Genomic DNA, 25,305 nt, shown 5'->3' on the forward strand with positions numbered 1-25,305 from the left:
AGAGAGTGAAAGCCTTAAAAGCTGACTATATTGAGCAAAATTTCTGTTCAAATCTCTAGCTGACAATTAGACTATGCAGACACAGGAGTGACCAAAAAGGTAAAACTATTATCACCAGAAAAAAATTCAATGACATACAAAGCACTCAAAGAGGGGGAGAGATTTTGTCAACCAGGAATTCTATATCCAAAGAAATTATTCTGCAAAAATAAAGGTGAAATTTTAAAAATTTCCGAGATTAAAACAAAAGCAAAATAGTCATATGCCTTTTATGCCACAGGATCCAAGTACCTAGCTTAGTGGCTGGAAGTGGTTCCTTAAATTTGCTGAATCAAGCAAATAAAAAGATAATTTATGGAATTTAGAAAGAGGGTAACAATAACCCTGTGTACGAGACAGCAAAAGAGACACTGATGTATAGAACAGTCTTATGGACTCTGTGGGAGAGGGAGAGGGTGGGAAGATTTGGGAAAATGGCATTGAAACATGTATAATATCATGTATGAAACGAGATGCCAGTCCAGGTTCGATGCACGATACTGGATGCTTGGGGCTAGTGCACTGGGACGACCCAGAGTGAGGGTATGGGGAGGGAGGAGGGAGGAGGGTTCAGGATGGGGAACACAGGTATACCTGTGGTGGATTCATTTTGATATTTGGCAAAACTAATACAATTATGTAAAGTTTAAAAATAAAATAAAATTAAAATTAAAAAAAAAAAAGAAAAGATCTTCACAACCCAGATAATCACGATGGTGTGATCACTCACCTAGAGCCAGACATCCAGGAATGTGAAGTCAAGTGGGCCTTAGGAAGCATCATTATGAACAAAGCTAATGGAAGTGATGGAATTCCAGCGGAGCTATTTCAAATCCTAAAAGATGATGCTGTGAAAGTGCTGCACTCAATATGTCAGCAAATTTGGAAAACTCAGCAGTGGCCACAGGACTGGAAAAGGTCAGTTTTCGTTCCAATCCCAAAGAAAGGCAATGCCAAAGAATGCTCAAACTACTGCACAATTGCACTCATTCCACACGCTAATAAAATAATGCTCAAAATTCTCCAAGCCAGGCTTCAGCAATACGTGAACTGTGAATTTCCAGATGTTCAAGCTGGTTTTTGAAAAGGCAGAGGAACCAGAGATCAAATTGGCAACATCTACTGGATCATGGAAAAAGCAAGAGAGTTCCAGAAAAACATCTATTTCTGCTTTATTGACTATGCCAAAGCCTTTGACTGTGTGGATCACAATAAACTGTGGAAAATTCTGAAAGAGATGGGAGTACCAGACCACCTGACCGGCCTCTTGAGAAATCTGTATGCAGGTCAGGAAGTAAAAGTTAGAATGGACATGGAACAACAGACTGGTTCCAAATAGGAAAAGGAGTATGTCAAGGCTGTATACTGTCACCCTGCTTATTTAACTTATATGCAGAGTACATCATGAGAAACCCTGGGCTGGAAGAAGCACAAGCTGGAATCAAGATTGCCAGGAGAAATATCAAAAACCTCAGATATGCAAATAACACCACCCTTTTGGCAGAAAGTGAAGAGGAACTAAAGAGCCTCTTGATAAAAATGAAAGTGGAGAGTGAAAAAGTTGGCTTGAAGCTCAACATTCAGAAAACTAAGGTCATGGCATCTGGTCCCATCACTTCATGGCAAATAGATGGGGAAACAGTGGATGGTTTTATTTTGGGGGGCTCCAAAATCACTGCAGATGGTGATTGCAGCCATGAAATTAAAAGATGCTTACTCCTTGGAAGGAAAGTTGTGACCAACCTAGACAGCATATTAAGAAGCAGAGACATTACTTTGTCAATAAAGATCCATCCAGTCAAGGCTATGGTTTTTCCAGTAGTCATGTGTGGATGTTAGAGCTGGACTATAAAGAAAGCTGAGTGCCAAAGAACTTATGCTTTTGAACTGTGGTACTGGAGAAGACTCTGGAGAGTCCCTTGGACTGCAAGAAGATCCAACCAGTCCATCCTAAAGGAGATCAGTCCTGGGTGTTCATTGGAAGGACTGATGCTGAAGCTGAAACTCCAATACTTTGGTCACCTGATGCGAAGAACTGACTCATTGGAAAAGACCCTGATGCTGGGAAAGATTGAGGGCAGGAGGAGAAGGAGATGACAGAGGATGAGATAATTGGATGGCATCACCAACTCAATGGACATGAGTTTGAGTAAACTCCAGGAGTTGGTGATGTACAGGGAGGCCTGGCGTGCTGCGGTTCACGGGGTCGCTAAGAGTCGGACATGACTGAGTGACTGAACTGAACTGAACTGAACTGAATAACATTACTCCTTTGAGAAAATACATAAAGTTTACAATTAGAAACACTTATTTCCTGTTTCCTCAGTAAAATTTAGAGACTCAGGCCCCTTTCATTATCTCAAAGAATAAGATACAAGGCACAAATTTCAGGTCAAAACCTAGATATCCTTAATAAAAAAGCAAAGCGAAATGGTCCCACGGGAAATTACTTTTTTCTTTAAAAAACTCTCAACATATATAGAATAGGATATGCTGAAATAAAGTGGCTTTTACAATCATCTGTAAGAAACTCGACTGAACTGCTGACTCTTTCGACACTGTGTGCACATTCACACATGCACACACATATTTCTGAATATGTTTATTTTGTAAAATATAATCATATCTAAAATGCATTTGGTTTGAAGAGACTGAAATATATTCCATTCATATTCATTTATTCTAAACTTAGAGTTTTAGCAGCCTTGTATTCTCTGTTTTCTTTTTTTGATGCTTTTCATCTTACATATCATAACATACATATCACCGTATATATCACAACTTGTTCTTATCATTTTGGTCATTCATTAACGTTCACAACTTTCATACATCTTACTATTTAATTCAACAATCTATTCCATGAATTAATTAAGATAAATATATATTTCAAGATTTGAACAAAAGATAAGTATCAGGAGCATCTTAAGATTCCTATGTAATGAAACTTTTCCTTATATTTCATTAGATCCTCTGCTGAAAAAAACAACAGTCTTGTACTCTAGGATTCCATGCTGATTGTGTCAGGCTCACTTTATTTGCTCCTGAAAGAGATCTTAATCACACTAAGCTTTACAAAAAGAGACAGAGAATCAGTACAAGGAAGAATGGGGTTAAGAATGGCAATAATTTGAGCTGTCATTTTGCTCTGAAACACAGCCACCCATATCCCAAATAATTTCTCAAGAAGCCCTTCTTATAGATAAATCCTCCAAAGGAAAACAGACAGCTTCAAGCACACACTAACAAAAACAGAAGCCAATCCAATGCACAATTTTCTTAGATGAGTCAATTAGCATAAATGCAGTCATTTGGATCACAAGTTCTTACTCCTGTTCCACAAAGCTGCAATTCTAGGGTGATAAAACAACGCTTTCATAGTTCATGTTTCATACTCTACTCTAAATCATTGCTATTTAATATATTTTGGTTTAATGATATAAAGAATGAATGAATGAATCTACTGTATACTTCTTAAAATACTGAAATAGATGCAACTTTTCTGCTATTTCAACCCTTTGTAAGTCAAGCAAAATTGGTTTGTACAGCATTTGTAACACCATTAGGGTATTTGCTCTGATATCTTCTTACCAGTTAAGAGCAATGTCTTTTCCAAAATTGTGTATTTTTCTATCCATTGAATGAATTTCATTATTAAAATTTTAAAGCCATACTAAATAGAAATATCTAGGCACTATCTACTATATTCTAGTTCAATTTAACAGAGACTTCATTATAAATTAAATGTTACCCTTTACTATTTACCAAACTAATTTCAACAACTAGTCAATAATTTAATTTGCTGTTAATTTTTCATTCAACTAGCTAAACACCCTCTCAAATATCCCACAAACTGAAATTTGAAGAAAATTTTCCCTTAATATATATACCTGACATATTTCTTGGATACTAAGTTTTCCATTAAACATAATCCTTTTTTTTAGGCAAATGTTTAATACACTGTTTTATCCATAATTAACAAGAAAATATTTTTACAACTAGAAGGAATTACTATCTTAAACATTTTACATGTTGCAATTTATCAAGAAACAAAAAACTCTCCTTTATCCTAGTTGTAAATCTACCTTCTGTCTAGTCACTTCACAAATTAACTTTGAGTCAGTTTAGCCTCTTAAACAGCTTATATTTATGTTACATAATTTCAAGTCAGAAATCACCTTCATAATATGTATTTGCAACTTGATTTATCAGCTCATAAAAAGTATATTTTTAGAAAAGACAATGAAACAATTGTGCAATGCTGCACAGTATAACAGAATAATTGTATACCTATATCTTTGATGTGATTGATTTTTTAAAATTCTGTAGTGAAGTTCTAAGACTCATGTTACAATTGGAATAATTACTTAGCATAAAATTATTTTACCAGTAGATTGAGTGAATATAAAACAAAGTAATAAATCTAAAAAATTTTACTTGTGAAAGTGTTAGTAATAAACACCTAACTGAAGATTTTTAAATCTCCCCATTACTAGACCTTATTAAAAAGAAAAATTTAGTTCACATAGTTAACAATTCCCTTCATGTTTAATTAGTCTCAAATACCATAAGTCAAGATTTTCCTCAAGTTTCTAATGTATATTGCCTATCATTTCAATAGTCTCTTTTCTTTATAAAGACATACAGTAAATTAATTACTTAAAAATTGTAAGAAACTTGAGATGATATAGGGGGATAAATTTCACAATGGATACTGACATCTAAACTCAGATATAAATACATAAAGTTGGTATCTTTGGGGGTTTGCCTTTAATATTTTAAAACACCTATTTCTATCTGGAGGTTTGCAGTCTGTCTTCCCTTCCTCCTATTCTGGTCTGTTCTGTAAATTACCCCACCTTCATATCTACATACACTCTCTCCCAAAAATAAATAAAAGGAAGCAGTTGTGTCACCTTAAAGATTCTAACGACATCAGATATTTCACAATTTATTGCTCAGGAAACTGCCATACGCATTTTTCTTGCATTTACTACCCCAGTCTCTCAAGAATTTACACAGAAGCAAGAGACCTACAACAGTCAAACAAAATCAGTCAGATCAGGACCTGGAAGACAGAGGAAACTAAAACTCTCCACAATTGATCTTAGATAAAAGATCAAACTGCACGTCTTCTCTGCAACTGGACAAATGGTTGACAACATGTAATTTAAAAAAAAGCAAATCCCATACCCGCCGAGTGGCTGACCCATAAACTGGAGAACAATAATACCAAAGAAGTTCTCCTACTGTTGTGAAGGTTTGGAAAACCACTTCAGGCTTCCCACCTGGGGACCTGACAAAGGGACTGGGAATCTTCAGGGAATCTGACCTTGAAGCCCAGCAGGATTTGATTACAACACTTCTGCAAGACTGGGGGAAACAGGGACTCCAGTCGTGGAGGGCACAAACAAAAGCTTGTGCACACCAAGTCTTAGAGAAAAGGAGCAGTGACTCTACAGGAAACTGAGCCAAAACCACCTGCTAGTGTGGGAGGGTCGCCTGTGGTGGCGTGGGCCAGCAGGGGCTTGCTGCAGGGATGAGAGGACTGCCAGCAACTGTCTAGAAAGGTCCCTTTTGGTGTAAACACCCTTGGAGATTGCCATTAACCTGACCATAGAGCCCAGGGCTGGCTTGCCTCAGGACATAAAACTACCAAGGAGAGAGCACAACTCCACCCATCAGCAGGTAATTAGATTAAAGCTTTACTGAGCAAGGCCCTGCCCACCAGAGTAGAACCCAGTTTTCCCCACCACCAGTCCCTCCCATCAGGAAGCTTACACAAGCCTCTTAGACTCCTTCATCAGAGGGCAGACAGAAGAAGCAAAAAGAACCACAATCCCACAGTGAATAAAATGAAACCACATTACAGAAAGTTAATTGGGATGAAAGCAGAAAGTTATGACCCAAATGAAGGGACAAGATAAAACCCCAGAAAAACAACTAAATGAAGTGGAGACAGGGCAACCTTCCAAGACATTACTTTAGCGACAAAGGTCTATATAGTCAAAGCTATGGTTTTTCCAGTAGTCATGTATGGATGTTAGAGTTGGACCATAAAGAAAGCTGAGCACAAAGAAGTGATACTTTTGAGCTGTGGTACTGGAGAAGACTCTGGAGAGTCCCTTGGACTGCAAGAAGATCCAACCAGTCCATCCTAAAGGAGATCAGTCCTGGGTGTTCATTGGAAGGACTGATGCTGAAGCTGAAACTCCAATACTTTGGCCACCTGATGCAAAGAACTGACTCATTAGTAAAAAATCCTGATGCTGGGAAAGATTGAAAACAGTAGGAGAAGGTGACAGAGATAGTTGGATGGCATGACCAACTCAATGAGGACATGAGTTTAAGCAAGCTCCAGGAGTTCGTGATGGACAGGAAAGCTTGGCGTGCTACAGTCCATGGAATCGCAAAGAGTCAGACACAACTGAGTGACTAAACAGAATTGAGTCAACCTTCCAGAAAAAGAATTCAGAATAATGATAGTGAACATGATTCAGGATCTCGGAAAAAGAATGGAGGCAAAGATTGAGAAGATACAAGAAATGTTTACCAAAGATCTACAAGAACTAAAGAAGAAACAGTGATGAATACTACACTAGAAGGAATCCACAGCAGAATAACCAAGGGAGAAGCACAGGTAAATGACCTGGGAGACAGAATGGTAGAAATCACTGCCTCAGAACAGAATATAGAAAAAAGAATGAAAAGACATGGAGACAGCCTGAGAGACCTCTGGAACAGCATTAAATGCATGAATATTTGAATTATAGGAGTCCCAGAAGGAGAAGAGAGAGAGAAAGGACCTGAGAAAACATTTGAAGAGTTAGCTGAAAACTTTAGTAAAATAGGAAAGGAAATAATCAACCAAGTCCAGGAAGCACAGATTCCCAGGTAGGATAAACCCAAGGAAGAATCTACCAAGACACACAGTAATCAAACTGATAAAAATTAAAGACAGAGATAAAATATTAAAAGCAACAAGGGAAAAATGACAAATAACATACAAGGGAACTCCCATCAGGCTATCAGCTGATTTCTCAACAGAAACTCTATAAGCCAGAAGGGAATGGCATGACATATGTAAAGTGATGAAAGAGAAAAACCTATAACCAAGAATATTCTACCCAGTAAGACTCTCTTTCAGATCTGATGGTAAAATCAAAAGCTTTCCAGACAAGCAAAAGCTAAAGGAAATCAGCATCACCAAACCAGCTTTACAATAAATGCTAAAGGAACTTCTCTAGGCAGAAAAGAAGAGAAGGAAAAGCTCTACCTACAGAAAATAAACCCAAAACAATTAAGAAAACAGTAATAGGATCACATATATTGATAATTACCTTAAAGGCAAATAGGTTCGATGCACCAATCAAAAGACATAGACTGGCTGAGGAAATAAAAAAGTGTGCATCTATGCACTTCCACTTATCACAGCACTCTGCTTGACCCCTCAAATTGTATGTAATTATTTTGTTTGTTTTGTTAGGTTAATCATGTTTCCATTATGGCTTGCAATTGTAGTTATATTTTTGTCTTGTTACTGATTATGAAAACTGATAAACATCCTTTATTATTAAACATTTTAATATTATATTATAACATTAAGATTAAAATATATCAAATAAGAAAATGTATTATGTCCACAATACATCAATTAGCCACTGAACACTATTCTTAGACCTTTTTCCAGGTAAGTCTGGTAGAAGAGATGGGAGAGGCAGGAAATACTATGATAAGTGAGTCACAAAATCCTAATAAAAAAGTAACTTTAAAACATTCTTGGCCATGATCCACAGTAAAAATATATACTTTACACTGTGAGCCTAAAGAACACACGCAACACTAAAATAATACTTTACAGATGTGCAATTCACTTTGATATTTTCTACTCTGTCCTATTCTGGTTTCCCCTTTTTTTTTTAATACCAGTCATGACTCTCTCAATGGATTCTGAAAGGAAGAAGGGAAGGAGAATAACAGGAAGGCCTAGGGATGGAGGATATCCCCCAAATATCCCACAAGGAATAACTAGCAATGTCTGGAGATACTTTGGGTTGTCACATTTGGGTATGGGAATGCTACTAGCCTCATTGACACTTTTTCCAAAAATAATAAAAAAAGGCTAATGATGAAAAGTCAAGATACAACACAATTTAGTCTTTCCCATATTATTCTAGTTTCTCAACAGCTACAATTTCTCCTCATATTGGAGATAATGTCAAATGGGAAAAGGTTATTTTATTTAATTTCCTCCTCCAAAGCTGAATTAAATTATGATTGCCCACTGGAAGAACATGTTGGCAGAAATCATACTCTGAAACAAATTATTAAGATGAGAAAGACTATCTAAAAGTGGTCTACTACTTCAAGTTAGGAGAAAAAAGTGATGTGAATGAGTATAGTTTCTTCTCATGCTTAAGCAGTATTACATAGGATTTTAGTTTAACTCATACATAGCTTTATATTTATGTGAGATATTTATAAGTGTATACTTCAAAATCCTGAAACAAAGCATAAGCCCTTAGAAGAATATTACATATAAAAAGCTTTCAAGAATTGGACCGGTGCATTTGTTTTGCTTTTTCCATCTATGTGGTAAAAGTAAAGGCACTGAGTTAGCAAAAAATAATATAAATAAATAACAAAATCTAAACCAAACTACTATAGATAACAAAACATTTTTCTTAGGTATTGTGATACATTCAGGCAAATATGGAATGTGACCAAAATAATGATAATTAGATATACCTTAGGAAGTAATATATTTTCTGGGAAATAAATTTTCTATATGATCTATGATAAAATTAAGATCTACAACTTCTCTATATAGACTTTCATATTTTCATAAACACAAATTTCCTATCATTTATCACTTAAATGCAACTTCTATGAAATAAGGCTTTAACTTGATTTTTTTCACTGTATATTCATTTTCCCCAAGAGATAACATATCTTCACCTTCAGTTTGTAATGCATTCTGCATCTCTCATTTGTTTTTTTGTTTTGTTTGTTTCTTTTTTTTTTTAATTGGAGGCTAATTACTTTACAATATTGTGGTGGTTTTTGCCATACATTCACATGCCAACCCTGGCATAAGGATTATTTTGAGCTGAAAATAATTGAGAAGAAGCAGATGTAAGGAAAGTTCCCTGTCCTCCCCACATAGGCCTAAAAGCAGGACATAAATTCGTAAAGCTGTTCCCCTCTGCCCTCTATACCAGAAAGGACATTATTTCATTACTCTGTATCAGCCCAGAGATGGCTCCAGAAGAATATGCGTAATAAAGTTTACTAGCTAGCCCTTATCTTCCACTGGATTCCCCCTCCAAATTTACCTTCCCACAATTGGCAGCTCTAGAAACTCAAGAAGTCTCTTGCCTTTCTTCTGTCATCTCTTTAAAAACTGTATTGTTCTTTGTTAAGATGCTATATGAACCTAAATTCTAAACACTTCTTTGAGTTTCTTATAGCTGAATGAGCATATGTATGCAAAATGCACATGATGATTAATAAACTTGTTTTTCTCTTATTAATCTTTTATCAGCCTAATTCACACAACAAACTAAAACACAGAGACGGAAACAAAATGAGCTGTTTTTTTTCTCCTCTACAACTTTCAGATTGACTTTAGAAATAGGATACTCCAGGCAACCAACTGGGTTATGACTAGAATGTTACTACCCCCAACAATTGTTTGGAAAGAACATGCATCTTTATAGTATTTAGACTTCCCAATAAGGAACATAAAATGAATCTCTACTCACATCTTCTTTTATGGTGCTCAGTGAAGTTGAATAGCTTCCTTCATGTAGGCCTCTCATATTTCTTATTAGTTATTTTAAAATCACATTTTCTGTTTTCAGATCAGATTGGAAACCACCTTTCATTTATATTTCTAAGTAACTATTTTAAGTAATTATAAGTAATTATGTTAAGCAATTTAAGCAATTATTTTACCATCTAAGTGGCTCAGATGGTAAAGAATCTGCCTGCAAAGCAGGAGACCTGGGTTCGATTCCTGGGTCGGGAAGATCACCTACAGAAGGGCATGGCAACCCACTCCAGTATTCTTGCCTGGAAATTTGCATGGACAGAGGAGCCTGGTGGGCTGCAGTCCATGGAATCACAAAGAGTCGGACCCGACTGAGTAACTAACACTTTCTTTCACTTTCTTTAAAACAAATTTCAGAAGGATTGAAAAGTCAAAGTTTTTTAAAAAATGAAATAATAAAAATATGAGGAGTATACAGTTAAATATTTAACTGATTTGGTGATAAATAAAGAGTTTCTAGGGATAAAAGGATGGAAAAAAATCATGAAATATGCAGAGTTAGCTATACTAAATTCAGTATTTCCAAATGACCAAAGAAAATTACTAGCTCAACATCAAAATGGGAAATATATTTGGAATATATGACAGCTAAATGAGTAAAATTCTAACCATTTAAAAATATCTCATCAATCAACAAGAGCAAAACCAATTAACATGCAATAGGATCTCGGGCAGAAGCAATAAAAGGAAAGAACAGACAATTCATAGAACAATATAGCAAAACATTCATCTTCACAATCAAAATAAAATGACAAAAAGATAGCTTTTTTTGAGGTCTATTCAAATGGCAAAAATTTGGAGCATTAAGACTGAAAACTCAAGCACATCTAACGGAACAGAGTGTTATAATCTTTCTGGAGAGCAGGCTGCTAATCTGAATTAAAAGCTTAAAAGATTCAAAGCACAAATAGGTATCCGTGAAATACTCAGAAAACAGGCAAAAAATTATGTACAAAGGTAGCCATTATAATATCATTTACACTAGGAATTGGAAGCAGCTGCAACGACATCAAATAGATGAATAGTTAGTTTGTGGTTCTTCCTTATGATAGAACACTAATGCAGTCATTTAAAGCATTTCTGAAGAACATCTGAAGGCTTAGAGAAAAGCTAATGATACACGATCAACTGAAAAAAATCAGAATAGAAAATTATATAGTATGATACCAATTTTGTAAATATGCAAAATATATATGAACTGGAAGAGGGAATACAACAAAATGTTAGCAACAGCTATATCTGGCAGAAAGGACTAAGGATAGCTTGTATTTAATTCTTTATACTGAGCAATTTTTCAGATGTTCTGTAATAAACATACTGTTCCTTTTAAAAGGAAACACAAAAGATGTTATTTTTACAACTATAGCTAACAGGCATTTTAAAATTTGCCATCAAGTGATGCAAGGACATTTTCAGAAACAAAAACTAATTTCAAAAAATCAGTAGACTTTTCTTCTATGAAAATTAATTACCAAAGAAATTCACTTTTTATAACTTCAAATTTTATTCACATAATTAGCACCATTAAAGAACTTAAAAACAAAGGTTGTAATACCTATTAAGGGACTACTCAGAAATACAGCCTAAAAGAAAAACTCTTATTAATTACAGGCAAATGTATGATTAGAATACAGTGCTTACCTTTTTCACTCACACTCTCACTTTCAATCTCAACATCATCGCAACTGGTATATTCAGGTGTAGAAGCTAATTCCTCCTCTGAACTGCTCAATGAAACCTGGCGCATTTTACCTCCTTTCTTTGATTTATGAGGCTTTGGTGGTGGAGGTCTCACTGACTCTGACTGGTCAGAACTGAGAGAATCATTCCTTAACATTGTTTCCATTTTTTCCCGTTTCGTTTTCCTTACAGCAGAACTAGGATCTAGGTGGTGTTGTCTCCTTAGTGAGTCAGTACGTCTCACGTCTGGTCTATCAATGGGTATTGGACTCCTCCGGGGGGTAGGAGGACTATGGTTTGTGGTCCTTTGTGGATAAGAACTTGGTCCCTGAGCCTCTCGAGTTCTTTCCATTGAATAAGATCGCTGATTTTCCATGGCAGCTCTACGTTCAGATATAGACCTTTGCCTTGATGGTCGTTCCATCCTTAGCATAGAAATCCTGGAGTCTTCCAATTCAGCATTTGCCAAAGAAACATCACTGTGCCTTCTCTCATGCCTGGCTCGTGACACTTCAGCATGGATACGCATTTGTTCTTCATAGGGCTGTGGCTTGACTGGATAACGGGCCAAATTCGGATCACTTCTATAGCGCGCCTGGTATTCCTCCTCTCTCCTCTGTCTTTCATATTCATCTCTACTCTCCACATCCTCGTCATCTACAATATATTCTTTGGAATGTCTATGACTTCTCCTGTTGGAGTCCCTATAATTTATATGATCAGACTCTTCATAAAACTGAGGTTCAGGTTGAGACCTCCTATCAGCATAATCTGATGGAGATCTAGGCATTGCGCTGTCTGAAGTAGCATACTGTGAATATTCTTCTCTTTCTTCCCTTTGGTCGTATCTTCTGTTCTGATCTCTGGACACTGATGGACTTCTTTTCCTAAATAACCAAAGAAAAAGAATGATAAGAAGAGCAGAATTTAAGCAATTTCACATTTTACTGATTCACTGGAAGGTTGGATGGATAAATTCAAATAGTTCTTTTGCTTCTTTTTTTTTTTTAATTTTGAAGTCATGCCATAACAAAAGTTTTACTGATACTCATTTTATTCAGTTCAAATAGGAAATTTAAAAGGTACTTTTAATATGCTTCTTCAATGGCATACCCTGTATGGAATATATATATGCCCCCAAATCAAATAATCAACATTTCATCTTGCTGCTACAAAATAGCCTTTATTCTAACTTTTTTGCTTGGCTCAATACCCTTATGCTATCTCCCAATTGTTATTCAGAAGCTTAGAAAAATTTCATCTTCTTTTCTCTCTATTCCTGATACTTTGATTTCATAGTTACTTGGAAACATGATGAAGCTAAACTGATTGATCTTTAGTTGTTTGGTCAATAGTCTAGTCAACATTTTTTTACTAAAAAGTTGACTCTTAAAAGTCATTTTTCACTCATTATCTGCCTAGATCATGCTAGTACTGGTTCATCTAAATCTTCATCTTATCATTATATTTCCAACCCTTTACTGCCTTAACTTGAGATAAGCAGTGTAAATAAATACCAACTATGATAATTTATTCATTTCAAAAAGAAATCCGAAAGATTTGCTACGTTCATTCCATCTTCATTAAATTAAGGCTGGCTCCATGACACTTCTGTCTTCTGTATCTATATGTCCTTAGAGCCTCAGAGAAACAGTTGTTCATTCAGTTTTCAACCTGCCCCTCTAACGCCATTCAAGCTGGTAGACCTTGCAATCACACAAATAACTCTTTGTCAACAAAATGTTCATACTGTCCTCTTCTCTGGCACAAACTCAAATAACAGCAATCACTAGACATGAGAAGCAACGGAACTGGAATCGTGAAGATGTCAGGAAAGGTTTAGAATAACTGTTATAGAGATTTTGCCAGGACGCATGAAAGGGTGGGATCAGTTGCAGTTAAAGACGACAAAGATTAGAGAGCTCAGTTGAGAATTTCTTAGATAATATTTTTTGATCCAAAAGAAAGAGCAGAGAAAGGATACATGTGGAATGACTCAACGTAACAAAATTATCATTCTCGTCTAAAAATCTCTTTTCTATCACCAACCCCCCATATCAGGAATGCAGTCCGTCAATGTATCAGTTAGAGTCTGTTAATAAAAACAAAAGTCACTCTAGGTTTTCCAGAGAGTCAGGGTTTCAATATAGAAATCAAAACTACACAATTGCTGATCCTGCTAACTAATGAAGGTCAGAGACGTTAATGTTGTTCTCAGCCTGGAGAACCAAGGACAGGAAACGGCTCTTAGGAAACTTCAGTGAATTCCAAAAGTCTTCGGGAATTTGCCACCAATTATCTCAGCTGATTACCACATTAGGGTAGTCAACTAACAGAAGCTTAATCCAGGAGCCACTAAAACTTTCACATCTGGCCATCTGCCTGCCAGCAACTCTGCTTGACAATAATGGTTTCTATCATCTCTTCTACCTTTCAAACCTCATACATGTGCATTGCTAGGGTTGACTCTAACCTAGAACCATAAAGGGAAAAGTACTATAGTAAATGAAGGAGCTGGCCTGTTGCCTTAAATGTTTTATGGTTAAGCAAGTGTATGTACTTAAAAAAAAAAAAAAAAGGACATTCGTTTACATATTTACATATAAAACATTTAGGACTTAATCACAAATCTTTTAGGTTTGTGATTTACATAACACCAGACTCCAATAGTTTAAAATATACAATCAAAACAGAGCACTCAAATTATACAGCATTAACTTACGTAATATCCTATTTATGTGTCTATTCTGCATAATTCATTTTCTTTTTGTCATTATTTTTATACATATGAATAAAGAAAAAATATTCTAGAATGGGAGCAATGTATCATGAAAAGAACACTGGAGTTAAGGGATCTGGGTTTCTTAGTCCTATTTTTACTATTAACCAGTTACTCGAACCTTTACAGACATTTAATCTTTGAGCATGTACTTTAAAGTGAGAGATACAGATTATACACATTAACTCAAATATTATTTTAACAAGTATGTATTAGATAAAAACTTAATGCCATGTACTATAATATAAATTAGGAATACAGAAATGATTAGATGACCCTTTGTTACAAGAAGCTGAGTGATTCTAAAATCCTCTTCCATTTCTTAAGATTATGATCTTATATCAGTACCACAACTTCATCAAGTTAATATGCCTAAATGAAAGTTTAAAGCATTGCAAAAAATAATGATAGTCTTATCAAGATGTAATTAACTTACTAGTGCCAATTTTTAAAATATTCACATCTCATTATCTAGCTACTTATCTACTTACTACACTACAAATATATATATTGAGATAAATGAAAATTTCTCTAGGGAACTCTAAAGAATAAGCAATTAAATAAGCTCTTTCTCAAACTGACCATCTGACCTCCATTAAATGCAGATTTTATGGAATTCAAATACATTTCAGTGTTTAAATAACAAATTGTTCCAACCTAAGTTAATAAATATATCTGTCTCTAAAAATAAGAAAAGAATTTTTAAAGTTTCATTTAAAGAGTGCTTAACTAAGTTTTAATTTTATTACAATTAAGTGTGTATTGAATAGAAATTTATGTTTCCCCCGCACAAAATACTACTCATTCCATTCAAAATTACTTAATTAGCATTCAGTACTGATCATATTTCCCCAGCATACTACTCATTCTACTTTAAATTACCTAATTTTAAGTACTATCCACTAAACCTTAAATTTTAACATACTTTTATATCTCCATTATTTGTTCAATCACTCAATAAATATTTATTTAGTGCTGACTATGGGCCAGTTATGATGCTGGTTGCTGGAAATACAACAGAGAAAAGGCACATAATGTGTCTGCCCTCAAGAAGTTCTTTCTAGTGGGGAAGACAGTAAGCACACAAACACATTAAGCTAAATTCATATACTAAGAAGACCTATGGAAGAAAATTGGAACAAGGTAAAATTACAAAAGTGACTGAGGGAAGCGTTCAAGAAAGACGGTCTTTCTAAAAAAGTACATTTGAACTAAGACCTGAATAACATAGTTACACTATGTCTAGCCCGTTCATGTAAAACATAGCTTTGCTGGAAATGTCTTGGGGATTCATTTAGTTGCTACTCTTTCCCGTTGTTTTTTTTTTAACTCAAAGCTGTTTTATGAAATATAAATGTACTGAATTCTTCACTGTTATTTTATTAAATCAAGGATTTTCCAGGATAGTTCATCTCTAGATTCCATCTAAAATCAGGCCACTAAGCCTTTTTCACATGCTCCTCCCTTTCAAAAAATTTCAGGCTTCCAAACTGAGTAAATTGGAATTTATTATACTTGGTAAATTCCTCATTATATTTTGTCTCATCTCAGTTGAAAGTCAAAAGAAAAACAAGCAGACTAAATCAGAATGAATGGACATTGGTTTTACAATATTATCAAAATACTTTCATGCCTAAGATTACTAATACAAATTAATCTCTCAAATGTGGGATTTAAGACTACAAGTAAATGAAGTAAAAAGTTGCAGAAAATGTTCACAGAAAATTGGATATTCTGAAGGAAAATAAACTTAGTGATGGTCTTTATCCTTACTGCGCTCCTCTAGGTAATCTTACCCATTTCTATCCAGAAATATCTACAATACTGCTTAAATGTTATATTTCAAGAAGACAGGCTCCGTGGATCTAAGGAGGGTGGCACATAATAGGTGCTCAATCTGCTGAATGAAAGAACTGATTGAATACTTGTCTCTTGGGTTATCTCTGCTTTTCATGGCTTGCTCTCTTCTTCAGTACACAAACCCACTGATATGCTAAACAGTCTAGTTCTTCTCTTTCCCCAATACTCCCAAGGCAGTAATTATATGTTAATTATTGTATGTTAATTTTGCTTTTGTTGTTGGACTTCAGACTATTGTCTATAAAATGACTTCTTTGGCAAAAATGTATTTTGAGTGCCAATCCCTTTAGAATTAAACATTTAGAACAAGATCTCTTTGGAAATGAGGAATTTCTAGTAATATATTTAACATCATTATGGTTATTATGGGACAGAGACAGGAAGGGAAAAGGAATACTTTATTCCCTTGAAGAGTTAACTTAAATTTCTGAAAGTAAGAAGGGTATAAAGTGAATACAGTGAAACTTTATAATCCAGGAAATATAGATTCTGTTTATTGATAAGAATACTTATTCATTACAGAATTCAATTCTAAAAGAAAGTATATTATTAAGTAGACCTTGCTGCTGCTGCTGCTGCTAAGTCACTTAGCCAGCTATTTAAGTGCTTTTTAAAAATCATACCTTAGGAAAACTGAATTCAGTATTAAAGCCAACAATTACTTTGTTCTAGAGATTATGAAATTTGCCTGAAGCATGTGAATCACATTGTGGATGTTGATTTTTCATACTATTTAAGTAAAACTTGAACATTGGTCATGATTTCTGAAATTGGGCTGACTATTGTCAGTTACTTAACATGGAATTGGGTTGTTAAAAATATGCTTTGAGGTAGAGTACCTGAGAGTATTAAAGCCATGCTAGAAGCAGGGCAAGATACTCTAAGAATATTCTTACCAAACAATGAATCTGCTATCAGATATTCCAAAATATTCAAATACTCTGTCAAACAATTTTTACCAATTATATCATTAAAATTATTTCATATATACTTTCTTTAAATTAAAATTGCTGTATTTCTCAGACACTATATTTTTTCAGGGACTGAAGAAAATCCATGAAAATGTAACTACTGTACTTCTAAACTCTGCCTTCACTACTGGCCTTTGTAAGCCGGCCTTAGCATTTATTATTACCAGGTGGCAAACACTGAATAAGAAAAAGAATATAGTGGTAACTTGTACACTTCTCTAGACAATCATAAAGCATTTAACAGTATCTAACCCATAAATTTTAATTCAGAAGAAAGCAACAATTCATCTAAGTTGTTATATTTCACTTATTCCTTCAAAGGCCCTGAGAAATTAAAAGGCACAATCCAGTATTATGACTTTTTTAAAATAAAATGTATTTGTGACATCATGCAGTGTTTTAATTTTCACTACTATGCATCAGTCTCTATTTTTAATATATAACAATATCAATATCTATTTATATTACTCTGTATTTACCTAATATCTGTTCATCTTACTTCTCTTAATTGAAACTTAAGTTGATACAATTACTTTCTCTTTCACCATATTATAGTGGTCTTAATTAGAACTTGGAGAAGGAAATGGCAACCCACTCCAGTATTCTTACAGAAAATTCCATGGATAGACGAGCCTGGTGGGCTACAGTCCACAGAGTGGCAAAGAGCCAGACATGACCGAGCACACAAGCAATTTAACTGTAACTAGTTTATAGAAAATCATGTGCAGAAATATCTTAAATCTACTTTAATCAGCAGCATTCTTTGTCCACTGCTTTTAATTTCTGTCATCTGAACTAACGAGTCAATCTATCTCTAAATATTCGAGCTATACATTCACACCTGATACTTCATTATAAATGTTAGGCATAATAGTTTGAGCAAGAAATTCTAATTAGTCTCTTTAAAATCCCATGTCTAAAAATCATATTGACTAATAGTAAAACTCCAAATAAAAAGATTTTTCCTCAAATAAAGCCACTTTCAAGAATATCCCAAAGGTAATTCAATTTATATACTATATATTAATTCATGATGCTTTTAACATTAGTTTCTATTTTAATATTTATACCCTTTAGCATCCTATGTGGTTTGTGTTACTATACTACCTACAATACTTACTATATATAAAATCATGAAGTGGCTGAAAATGTAATCCAGTAAACATTTGAAAACATTTATAAGAACAGTGAAAGATTATACAAAAAACTTAACCTTTAATATTTATAAATTTTTAATTCTGAAAACCGATGGAATTTTTAAGAATCATAGTGACATTGAGAGAAGAATGAAGAACTTGAAGTTACTAATTTCTCTAAATGCAAATCTGTATTATTACAATTAATACTACCTATATGAAAATCTCTTACTCATGTTTTTAGTAGAGATTACTGAATAATTATCACTATATTAGCATAAGAATAGAAATTATATTTGAAGGGTCAATAATCTGAAAAAGTCTCCAACTTTAGAAGCTAAATACAGCATGATAATGCTAAAATAAATTGAAATGATACTTCCTTAATTGAACTACACAATGCTAACCATATAGTTTAAACATAACACTGTAATAAAATTCCAAAATTTGAAGCTGGTAAGGCACATTAAATCAAGGATTTAACAGATGCATACAATCCTGTAAAACATAAAATATGTAGGTTCTATCCCTATAATTCCTACAAAAAAGGAATTTTAACAAATCAAACAATTTATATTCATCATAAAACAAGAAAAAAATCAATCTTTTTTTACATTTCACAGTATTCAATACATTTTTTATAGTTTTACCTTTCGCTCAACCAATGCACATCTGTCGAGCATGAAGCATCATGTTGACAAAAATACATCAACACTGTTCCAGGGAGTGCTTTCATTTAATCCTTCTAGCTCGGGCAAAATCATTGGAGCCATCCTTAATCAGATGATTTGAAAGTCTCTATTTGCTTACAATCATTATATTTCAAAACTCAATTACTAAAAAGTTACACATAAAACAAAACTCATTCGCGGATGAAGTCATAAAATCCTCTAGTGATAGGCCTGTTAAGAAAAAGGTTATTCTTTAATGTCGTTACTATGTGGCTGTATATAGCTCAGGTCAAGTAAGAATGTACTCTGTAAGAAGGATTATGGTACTTAGCTGATTAGTGCCTCACAATAGTGAAAACTAAATGCATCCTACATCCAAGGCATTTCTGGGCACTATACTGAAAACAGACAGATTCAAAAATCATAAACCATGTTCTCCTATATGAGTTACAGTATTTCTAAAATAACAGGATTCATTGCGTTTGCCATTGATAAGTCTACCACACTGCTGTCACGATAAAATGTAGAGGGATAGTAAAAGATGGTGATGGTTTACAGGACTACTCTGTCATTTCTTTTCAATTATTCAATAAGAAGTTTCTTAATCTTCATGAAAAGAGAGTGCTCCCCTAAAGGCGTAATGAAAGAGGAAGTAGCAGTTTCTATAAAAAATTAATTTAAAAAATGTGCTCCATGAGCTAAGAATTTGGTTAGACACTCAGTTTAAATCAAGCTTTGCTCACTTTGATCACTTCAGTGCCTCTATTTAGTCATTTAAAAAACTAAAAAAAAAGAAAGAAAAAAAAAAGATAACACCATGGATTTCTTTCTACCAAAAGCCAAATACCTAGATGTTAATATTATCCTTTTGAGAATTATATTTAAGTGATTCCAAATAAACATATAAAACTGAGAAAAAGTCAGCATTTGTAGAGTAGGGAGTGTGTTGTGTTTTCATCTCCAGTATTTTAAGTTTAAATGAGGGTTTAGGAATATGTCATAACACTGCAGGGGAGGGGAGGAGTAGACACAGACAAAGTCACTTTTACCCCCCAAGATTCCTAATGAAGATTTGTAGGTTATCAAACAGAAAGGAAATAAAAATTCAAGTTAATTCATTTTCACAGGAATATAAACCAATAATAAAATTCAACCACTTAGACCCCACAGTTCATATCAAACTGAAAAACAATTCCACCCAATATTTGACTCTTCCAAGCAGTTAATTCCAGAAGATTTCAGAAACAACATCACAGCTGATGGATAGCAAACTCTCTTAGACTTTCCTTTTCCTTCCATTCACTTTTAACCCCTCAGTGATCTCTTGGCAGTATTTTCCCAACTGCAACGCACAGTTTGCTGCCCTTCTTCTCTCTCCTATCAACCCTGCTTCTCTCGTTTGTCCATCTCAGACTGTCATTTGTATCATTTCTAACATCACTGCTGCTTTCCTTTACTCTCTAAAGAATGTTCCAGGTCTCCAATTTCTTCTTCCCCACACTTTGACAGTGATATTGTCTTTTTTAACTCTTTACTTCGACTGTTTTTTCTCAAGTATTCCCTAGGTAAGTACCTATACATTCAAATTTATGAAGGTCCAATTTGGGGTTTAAACAGTTTTCATGGGACTATTACAGTTTTAGTATCCATTGACCACTTCAGAAGTACAAAATAAGAAGAAGACTCTATGAATGAGATACCAGCTTAATTTTATTTTATCCATAACAATATTTTCAACTTATATTTGAAAAATGAAGACCTTGTATGTAAATCTCTAGAAAATGATGCACAAATGATGCTACCTAATAGTTACATATTTGGGCCATGCCCCACTCCACTATCTTTCCCAAAATTACCATATCAAAAATACATGAAGACTAAGCACCATTCTATACTAGAAGATAATTTAAACCAGGAGTAATTTTCTCTTCAAGAAAATTAGAGATACCAAGGGAACATTTCATGCAAAGATGGGCTCAATAAAGGAGAGAAATGGTACGGACCTAACAGAAGCAGAAGATACTAAGAAGAGGTGGCAAGAATACACAGAAGAATGATACAAAAAAGATTTTCATGACCCAGATAATCACGATGGTGTGTGATCACTCTCCTAGAGCCAGATATCCTGGAATGTGAAATCAAGAGGGCCTTAGGAAGCATCACTACGAACAAAGCTACTGGAGGTGATGGAATTCCAGTTGAGCTATTTCAAATCCTAAAAGATGATGTTGTGAAAGTGATGCACTCAATATGCCAGGAAATCTGGAAAACTCAGCAGTGGCCACAGGACTGGAAAAGGTCAGTTTTCATTCCACTCTGAAAGAAAGGCAAGGCCAAAGAATGCTCAAACTACTGCACAATTGCACTCATCCCACACGCGAGCAAAGTAATGACCAAAATTCTCCAAGCCAGGATTTAACAGTACATGAACTGTGCAATTCCAGATTTTCAAACTGGATTAAGAAAAGGCAGAGGAACCAGAGATCACATTGCCAACATCCACTGGATTGTCAAAAAAGCAAGAGAGTTCCAGAAAAAAATCTACTTTTGCTTTATTGACTACAACAAAGCCTTTGACTGTGTGGATCACAATAAACTGTGGAAAATTCTGAAAGAGATGGGAATACCAGACCACCTGACCTGCCTCTTAAGAAATCTGTATGCAGGTCAAGAAGCAACAGTTAGAAATGGACATGGAACAATGGACTGGTTCCAAAATGGGAAAGGAGTACATCAAGGCTGTATACTGTCACCCTGCCTATTTAACTTATATGCAGAGTACATCATGTGAAATGTTGGGCTGGATGAAACACAAGCTGGAATCAAGATTGCTGGGAGAAATATCAATAGCCTCAGATACGCAAATGACATCCCCCTTATGGCAGAAAGTGAAGAAGAACTAAAGAGCCTCTTGATGAAAGTGAAAGAGGAGAGTGAAAAAGTTGGCTTAAAATTCAATATTCAGAAAACTATGGCATCCAGTCCCATCACTGCATGACAAATAGATGGGGAAACAGTGGAAACAGTGACAGACTTTATTTTCTTGGGCTCCAAAATCACTGCAGATGGTGACTGCAGCCATGAAATTATAGACACTTCCTCCTTGGAAGAAAAGCTATGACCAACCTAGACAGCATATTAAAAAGCAGAGACATTACTTTGCCAACAAAGGTCTGTCTAGTCAAAGTTATGGTTTTTCCAGTAGTCATGCATGGATGTGAGAGTTGGACTATAAAGAAAGCTGAGCACCGAAGAATTGATGCTTTTGAACCGTGGTGTTGGAGGAGACGCTTGAGAGTCCCTTGGACTGCAAGGAGATCCAACCAGTTGATCCTAAAGGAAATCAGTCCTGAATATTCATTGGAAGGACTGATGCTGAAGCTGAAACTCCAATATTGAACTGAACTGAAGATGCTCTATCTATATCTATGGCAGCCTTAAAACAATCTGACAATAAATAAAGATTCATTGTAATCAATATAAAGAAGTACAATGAGCAAGATAGGAAAAATAGAAAATTTTAAAAAGAATAAATAAGTTAAGCTACCAACTACCTTCCATAATCACAGAAAGTCTCTAGAGTTACTTCATTTTATTTTTTACTGATATTTATATTCTTTTAATGCAACTGTCCCTTTATTGAACTTCAACTATTGGTTTCATATACTTGTTCTCTCCCCCTATTTCTATTTGCTCCAAAGGGACAAAAGATTTTTGTTTAGGGCCTGTAATTACACTTAGACAAAAAAGAGAAATATCTTCCTATAAAATGAAACAAACATATCTAGAAGTATACATCAAATTCAAAAAGAAATGCTGTTTATCTGCAAATCAATCATATGTATAATTAATTTTCATCTTAAATGCTTAATTCCTTACTGAGAAAAAAACCATACAGTGTTTTAAAATATGGAAAATTCAGATAAGTGGAAGAACGGCATTTTCTGTTTCCATTAAGGGTAATTCTTTCCTTCCAGCTGTTCACCCAATCCATGAGGAAATTCTGCTGGATCTACTTTCTGAATATATTCAGAATCCAAACACTTCTCACCAGCTCCACGAGTACAAGCCTGGTTTCACCAGTATTTCTCATGTGAATTACTGGAAAACTTCCTGAGTGATCTCCCTACTTCTACAATATCCCTTCAGCTCTCTCTTAGCACAGCAGCAATAATGTACCTCATATCATATCATTAACATGCTTTAAACCCTTCAACAACTTCCCATTTTGCTTACCATGCCTAGAGGATCCAGCACCCAGTGCTCCTTGTCCTCCTCCCCAGCTGCTTGCCCCAGCTCACTCAGATCCAGCCATGCTGGCTTCCCTGTACGTTTTCACTTAAGATCACTGCTCTGCCTAAAATGCTGTTTCTCCAGAAATCAGCGGAAACATCTAGTCTTCTAGTCAGTAAAAAGCTTCTTCTAATTCTTCTCTCATATCTCACTTTCTCAGAGTGAAACCTGGTCTCAAGAAGGCTTCCCCTGGTCACCCTATTGAATACTTCAATCTCCATCTCTACCCCTCACCTTCCAAATCCCAATCCCTTTAAGCTGCTTTACTTTTTAACCTTTTTCATAACATATCTCACCTTCTTATTATGATATTTTAAAATATTTTTATTGGAGTCTAGCTGATTTACAATGTTGTGTTAGTTTCAGGTATATATCTCAAAGTGAATCAATTATACATATATCTACTCTTTAGATTCTTTTCCCTTATAGGCCATTATAGTGTATTGACTTATACAGTGTTATACAGTAGGTTATACAGTGTTATACAGTAGGTTCTAATTATTAATAGCTGTCTATTCTATATATAGTAATGTATATACATCAATCACAATCTTCCAATTTATCCCTCCTGCCCTCTTATCCCCAGTAACCATAAATTTGTCCTTGATATATTTTTTGTTTATCATGTTTACTGTTTGTTTCCTCTTGTGTAAGTTTCACAGGCATGGAGCACCATTTTGGTTACTTTGTTGTCGTTGTTGTTCAGTAATTTAGTTGTGTCCAACTCTTTGCAACCCCATGTATTACAGGCCAGGCTTCCCTGTCTTTCACTATCTCCTGGACTTTGCTCAAACCCATGTCCATTGAGTCAATGGACATCCAACGGATGCCATCCAACCATCTCATCCTCTGAGGCCCACTTCTCCTTTTACCTTCAATCTTGCCCAGCATCAGGGCTTTTTCCAATGAGTCAGCTCTTCACAACAGGTGGCCAAAGTATTGCAGCTTCAGCTTTAGCAACAGTCCTTCCAATGAATATTCAGGGTTGATTTCCCCTAGGATTCACTAGTTTGATCTCCCTGCTGTCCAAGAGACTCTCAAGAGTCTTCTCCAGTACCACAAGTCGAAAGCATCAATTCTTTGGCACTCAGCCTTCTTTATGGTCCAACTCTCACATCTGTACATGACTACTGGAAAAACATAGCTTTAACTATATGGACCTTTGTCAGCAAAGTGATGTCTCTGCTTTTTAATATGTTATCTAGATTTATCACAGCTTTTCTTCCAAGGAAGAAGCATCTTTTAATTTCATGACTGCAGTCGCCATCTGCAGTGATTCTGGAGCCCAAGAAAATAAAGTCTGTCATTGTTTCCACTGTTTCCCCATCTATTTGCCATGAAGTGATGGGACCAGATGTCATGATCTTAGTTTTTTCAATGTTGAGTTTTAAGCCAGCTTTTTCTACTCTCCTCTTTCACCTTCGTCAAGAGGTCTCTTCACTTTCTGCCATTATGGTGGTGTTATCTGCATATCTGAGGTTATAGATAATTCTTATGGCAACCTTGATTCCAGCTTGTGCTTCATCCAGCCCAGCATTTCACATGATGTACTTGCATATAAATCAAATAAGCAGGGTGACAAAATACAGCCTTGACGTACTCCTTTCCCCATTTTGAACCAGTCCATTGTTCCATGTCCAGTTCTAACTGTTGCTTCTTGAACTGCATAGAGGTTTCTCAGAAGGCAGGTAAGGTGGTCTAATATACCCATCTCTTTAAGAATTTTCCAGTTTTTTGTTATTTGGTCACTTTATTCCCAAATAACTGGCCTACTGTTACTGCTACTAAGTCGCTCAGTCGTGTCCGACTCTGTGCGACCCCAGAGACAGCAGCCTACCAGGCTCCCCTGTCCCTGGGATTCTCCAGGCAAGAACACTGGAGTGGGTTGCCATTTCCTTCTCCAATGCATGAAAGTGAAAAGTGAAAGTGAAGTCGCTCAGTCGTGTTCGACTCTTAGTGACCCCATGGACTGCAGCGCACCAGGCTCCTCCATCCATGGGATTTTCCAGGCAAGAGTACTGGAATGGGGTGCCATTGCCAGTATGTG

The 25,305-nt window shown here is 35.3% G+C and overlaps 1 protein-coding gene across 39 annotated transcripts in view; it reads right to left on the bottom strand.

Moving 5' to 3' along the window:
- The window catches only part of RIMS2 (regulating synaptic membrane exocytosis 2), a 605,437-nt gene that overhangs the window by 311,739 nt on the left and 268,393 nt on the right, over positions 1-25,305 (bottom strand). For all 39 annotated transcript variants that reach the window (XM_061439193.1, XM_061439200.1, XM_061439191.1 and 36 more), the window contains one exon: positions 11,510-12,435. In XM_061439193.1, coding sequence (XP_061295177.1) covers positions 11,510-12,435 — 926 coding nt within the window. The remainder of the gene's footprint in view (positions 1-11,509; positions 12,436-25,305) is intronic.

The sequence above is a fragment of the Bos javanicus genome, chromosome 14, assembly GCF_032452875.1.
Source record: "Bos javanicus breed banteng chromosome 14, ARS-OSU_banteng_1.0, whole genome shotgun sequence".
NCBI classification, from domain to species: domain Eukaryota; kingdom Metazoa; phylum Chordata; class Mammalia; order Artiodactyla; family Bovidae; genus Bos; species Bos javanicus.